The sequence below is a fragment of the Bombina bombina genome, chromosome 7 (genome assembly GCF_027579735.1).
Source record: "Bombina bombina isolate aBomBom1 chromosome 7, aBomBom1.pri, whole genome shotgun sequence".
Lineage (NCBI taxonomy): Eukaryota > Metazoa > Chordata > Amphibia > Anura > Bombinatoridae > Bombina > Bombina bombina.
Window position 1 is genome coordinate 440,240,662 of NC_069505.1, and position 6,000 is coordinate 440,246,661.

Here is a 6,000-nt window from a genome sequence, read left to right on the forward strand (position 1 = left end):
CCTCTTGCATTTTCCTAGCATAGGAAAAGCAGATAATGCCGCAGATACCGCAGAAGATACCTGTGCAGCAAAATTTGCAGGCAAATAAACTCCTCCAGGAGGCTGAGAGGAACTGCAGGGCACTGTATGTGATGCCATTGAGACTTGGGACATTTGAGGAGAAAGCTGTGGCATAGCCTGAGCAGCATCATCCTGAGAGACATTGGGCAACAATTTATCTTTATTTTGAAGAGTTCTAGATAAGCATGCAGCCCAGAATTGCATAGGAAAAACTATTTGTGCCTCAAGGCATAACAAACATTTATCAAAAGACACAGTCTTCCATGTCCATAATAAAAAAGATAATTTTTTTTATTATCATTTAATTTATTGGGAACTGTCACTTTAAGAAATAGAAAATACCTGAGAGAGTTTAGTACTACGTATCTATGCTAGCTAAACAAACAAATTAGAACCTCTACACCTCAGCCTGACTGAGGTGTCTTTACCTGACCTTTGTTTAAGTAAATGTCACAGAAAAACAGCAGAGAGCTTTCCTGCCAAACTAAGGAAGACAGATGTCGGCAACAGTGATGGCGCCGCTCCGCTTAGTGAACTAAAAGCGGAAGAGCCTGCAGGACCGTTAAAACCATCCAAACGTTTAGCCCAAACACATACAAATTCATACAACCCTGAATGAATAAATAATACAAGTGTGCCAAATTTATGTGATTTATTCTACCACAAGCAGCTTGTTCAGCTTATACATACTGTCAGCCCACAATAACGTAACAAGGAATATACTTTAGATCTCAGATATAAAGTAATAACCCCTTAGTCTCTAGTAACATGTAAGTGTCTGCTCTCTGCTTGTAAATATCCTGAATAAAGGATATACATGTCCCAAATTAAAATTGCAGCTCAGTCTTCTTACGTGCCAATCTCCAGGGAAAAGTACCCAAAAAAGGAATTAATTTCTTCAGACACCAAACTTCACCTCCTCCATTGACAGAGGCAAAGAGAATGACTGGGGATTATGGGTAGGGGAGTGACACTAAACAGCTTTGCTGTGGTGCTTTTTGCCTCCTCCTGCTGGCCAGGAGTGATATTCCCACTATTAGAATGACGTTGTGGACTCTCTATATCTTAGGAAAGAAAAATATTTTTCACTTGTATTTACATAAACACATGACTGCTCCTATATTACAATTGTGTCCAGCACTTCTTTAAAAAGGGACAAAATGTTATTAGCTTGATCTGCAAATTTTATATAATCTGTTAAATCCAATCCAATTTCCTTTAACATGTATCACAATTCTCTATATGGCTAACAGTACAGGGCAGCAGCTCTGTACACAAACTCACTATTGTGGTGTAAAGCCTCATGAGACACTAAGGGAAAACAACTCAACTACAGTAAAGACTAATACCACACAATCCTCCAGATAACACTTCCTATAAAGGATCATTATCAGTATCTATGCTGCACTAAACACAAGAGGGTTTTCCCTCCCCATATCCTGGGTCTAACAGTCACACAACCATTTAAGAAGCCATGAAAAAGCATCTATATAAAGGTAAATGTAGGAAAGAATATGTGCCAGATTTAAAATGGTATGAGCCATGTCTCCCTGACTTGTTTGGCATGAAAGATGATACTGTGCAGTCGTACACAAGTTCCTGTTGTATAAATTAAACTTGCTGCAGGGCTGCCAAAAAGATGGGTAAGTAGTGACTAGCTGCTGTTGGGGCATTTTATCTCCAACTTGTTAACAGGAAGATGTGCCTGAAATTAAGTGGGTGCCAAAGGAAACAGAAGCCAGTGAATGGCAACAGAGTGGGGGGCTGTGTGACGGGATGCCAGAGGATGGCAACAGAGTGGGGGGGCTGTGTGACGGGAAGCCAGAGGATGACAACAGAGTGGGGGGCTGTGTGACGGGAAGCCAGAGGATGGCAACAGAGTGGGGGGCTGTGTGACGGGATGCCAGAGGATGACAACAGAGTGGGGGGCTGTGTGACGGGAAGCCAGAGGATGACAACAGAGTGGGGGGCTGTGTGACGGGAAGCCAGAGGATGACAACAGAGTGGGGGGCTGTGTGACGGGAAGCCAGAGGATGACAACAGAGTGGGGGGCTGTGTGACGGGAAGCCAGAGGATGACAACAGAGTGGGGGGCTGTGTGACGGGATGCCAGAGGATGGCAACAGAGTGGGGGGCTGTGTGACGGGAAGCCAGAGGATGGCAACAGAGTGGGGGGCTGTGTGACGGGAAGCCAGAGGATGACAACAGAGTGGGGGGCTGTGTGACGGGAAGCCAGAGGATGACAACAGAGTGGGGGGCTGTGTGACGGGATGCCAGAGGATGGCAACAGAGTGGGGGGCTGTGTGACGGGAAGCCAGAGGATGGCAACAGAGTGGGGGGCTGTGTGACGGGATGCCAGAGGATGGCAACAGAGTGGGGGGCTGTGTGACGGGAAGCCAGAGGATGGCAACAGAGTGGGGGGCTGTGTGACGGGAAGCCAGAGGATGGCAACAGAGTGGGGGGCTGTGTGACGGGAAGCCAGAGGATGGCAATAGAGTGGGGGGCTGTGTGACGGGAAGCCAGAGGATGGCAATAGAGCAGGTAATAGAGCAGAGAGGTGGTGTCATAAAAGCTGATTGTTTCCAAATGTGCAGCATGTGGATGGGAACAGGGTTGGTGGATAGCAAGAGTGACAACAGTTTAGCCATTATATTGCCACAAACAGTAGGATGATATATTAGGATCCTGTTATCCCTGTGGAAATTACAAACAAACAATGTTAAAGGGCCATAAAAGTCAATAGTAAGAAGCAACTATTATTATTTACACTATAGGATACCACAGACATATCCATTTAATAGCTAGGGCAATTAGTAATCCTCCTGTGACAGAGCAGATGGATGGGGTAAGAGTAATGCTCAGAAGGTAGAGAGTGGCACAGATGGAGTCTAGGGAACAGGGACACTGACAGTGTGAGTGGCTGGCATGTGTGGCATTCCCTTGCTGTCACTTTACCTTATTCAGAGCCATAAATCATTTACTCTGTCACACAAATGACTAACGTATGGTCAAGCATGTGACACCTGGCCGGTGACAGTAATCTAGCGTTTATATCAGGTCCAGGATAGCGATACCAGGGTCATTTAACATACACAGCACTCAGCCCTAGGGCCCCATGCCATGTCACACACCCTAGGGGCCCATGTCACGTCACACACCGGGGTCAGCATGCTAAAGGGGGGCACACACTAAGGCCAAAACCAAGGGGGCACCCCGTCACACACACACAGTGTGGGGGGGGGGCACCCCGTCACACACACACAGTGTGGGGGGGGGCACCCCGTCACACACACACACAGTGTGGGGGGGGGGGGCACCCCGTCACACACACACACAGTGTGGGGGGGGGGGGCACCCCGTCACACACACACACAGTGTGGGGGGGGGGGCACCCCGTCACACACACACACAGTGTGGGGGGGGGGGGGGGCACCCCGTCACACACACACACAGTGTGGGGGGGGGGGCACCCCGTCACACACACACACAGTGTGGGGGGGGGGGGGCACCCCGTCACACACACACACAGTGTGGGGGGGGGGGGCACCCCGTCACACACACACACAGTGTGGGGGGGGGGGCACCCCGTCACACACACACACACACAGTGTGGGGGGGGGGGCACCCCGTCACACACACACACAGTGTGGGGGGGGGCACCCCGTCACACACACACACAGTGTGGGGGGGGGGGCACCCCGTCACACACACACACACAGTGTGGGGGGGGGGGCACCCCGTCACACACACACACAGTGTGGGGGGGGGCACCCCGTCACACACACACACAGTGTGGGGGGGGGGGCACCCCGTCACACACACACACAGTGTGGGGGGGGGGGCACCCCGTCACACACACACACAGTGTGGGGGGGGACACCCCGTCACACACACACACAGTGTGGGGGGGGGGCACCCCGTCACACACACAGTGTGGGGGGGGCACCCCGTCACACACACAGTGTGGGGGGGCAACCCCGTCACACACACAGTGTGGGGGGGCCACACACACAGTGGGGGGGGCACCCCGTCACACACACAGTGGGGGGGCACCCCGTCACACACACAGTGGGGGGGCACCCCGTCACACACACAGTGGGGGGGCACCCCGTCACACACACACTGGAGAGGGGGGGGGCACCCCATCACACACACACTGGAGAGGGGGGGGGCACCCCGTCACACACACACTGGAGAGGGGGGGGGCACCCCGTCACACACACACTGGAGAGGGGGGGGGCACCCCGTCACACACACACTGGAGAGGGGGGGGGCACCCCGTCACACACACACTGGAGAGGGGGGGGGCACCCCGTCACACACACACACACTGGAGGGGGGGGCACCCCGTCACACACACACACTGGAGGGGGGGGCACCCCGTCACACACACACTGGAGGGGGGCACCATGTCACACACACTGGAGGGGGGCACCATGTCACACACACTGGAGGGGGGCACCATGTCACACACACACTGGAGGGGGGCACCATGTCACACACACACTGGAGGGGGGCACCATGTCACACACACACACTGGAGGGGGGCACCATGTCACACACACACACTGGAGGGGGGCACCATGTCACACACACACACTGGAGGGGGGCACCATGTCACACACACACTGGAGGGGGGCACCATGTCACACACACAGGAGGGGGGCACCATGTCACACACACTGGAGGGGGAACCATGTCACATTGATGACTACAGGCTACGCTAGAGGAAGTTACAAGTACATGTCGGTCACATACAGTACAGCAAGTGTCACTATGTTCTCTCCCAGCACATATGCGACACCACAGCATTTAACCAGTCAGTGGCCGCAGCACAACCTATCGCTCTCCTGCTGATACAAACGGTAACTTACCATCCCCGGCGCCACAGTCACAACAACACGGCGTTCACGGGTCACAAGGCCACGGCGCCGCCACTTACCGTCCCGTGAGGTGCCCATAAGCTGGTCCAGCATGGCGCGCATCTGGGCCTGCGCCGACATCTTGCCGAGGGCTGAGGGGAAGCCGCTGGATGCCAGCGCGCCCGTTGTGTAGGTGAGCGCTCCTGTGCTCCAGCAAACAAAGAAATGAGAGAAGAGCCGGTCCGCTCCTCACACAGCGGCCGACACAAACGGGACAACAGAACCGGGCCAAAGAACGGGAGCGCGCCCAATGGCAGCAGTAAGGACTACGGGCCTCGGTCTGCGCGCTGATTGGCTACAAAGCTAGCGACTCTACCAAGGATTAGCGATAATTGGCTAAGCAACCACCATCTATTCCTACTCTGACCGCGGATTGGCTAACAGCCGTAGCTTATCCTAAAGAAGCGTACTGATTAGAAAGAGGGACGACCTGGCCTCTATGTTCATTGGCTAGGCTGCTGTCATCCCTGCTCTAATTGTCTGCTGATTGGCTGAGCGCCTGTCCCACTGTGACGTGTAACAACAACAACCTCGCGCGATATTTCATGTATATAGTTTTTCTTAAACTGTGACGGACTAGACACAGAGTGCACAATGCACTAAGCGTCAACGGGCACGTGACAAGCGCGTCGCCGTCATGTGAATAAACAACAAGGCACTTTCTTCAGCGTAACGTGCCTGCCAAGGCTCGCGCTTCCCGCCTAAATATCCTCTTAGCAGACTAGCAATGACTGACTTATACCAGACATCCCAAGTCTCCCTGAAGTTCAGGGAGTCTCCCTGATTGTAATAGCGGCTCCCTGATGCCAGCAAATGGACTGCAATCTCCCTGAAACTCCAAGTACTATGATCTAATGTGGCTCAAATCCGGAAAAGTGTTTCTTTAAGGAATGCCTTTAGTTGCTGGGACGTTATAGAACTAGGGTTGCCACCTTTTACCCAGAAAATTCCTGGACACTTTTTAAGTGGGCGTGGAGAGGGTGTGGTCTGGGGCGTGGCTTCTCGCGGCCTCAAATTCA

General features: G+C 53.0%; 1 protein-coding gene across 2 annotated transcripts in view; it reads right to left on the reverse strand.

The window, feature by feature from the left end:
* The window catches only part of LUC7L2 (LUC7 like 2, pre-mRNA splicing factor), a 225,451-nt gene extending 220,178 nt beyond the window's left edge, over positions 1-5,273 (reverse strand). For both annotated transcript variants that reach the window (XM_053721357.1, XM_053721358.1), the window contains exon 1: positions 5,002-5,273. In XM_053721357.1, coding sequence (XP_053577332.1) covers positions 5,002-5,062 — 61 coding nt within the window. In that variant the 5' untranslated portion in view covers positions 5,063-5,273. The remainder of the gene's footprint in view (positions 1-5,001) is intronic.
* Positions 5,274-6,000: the final 727 nt, after the last annotated feature.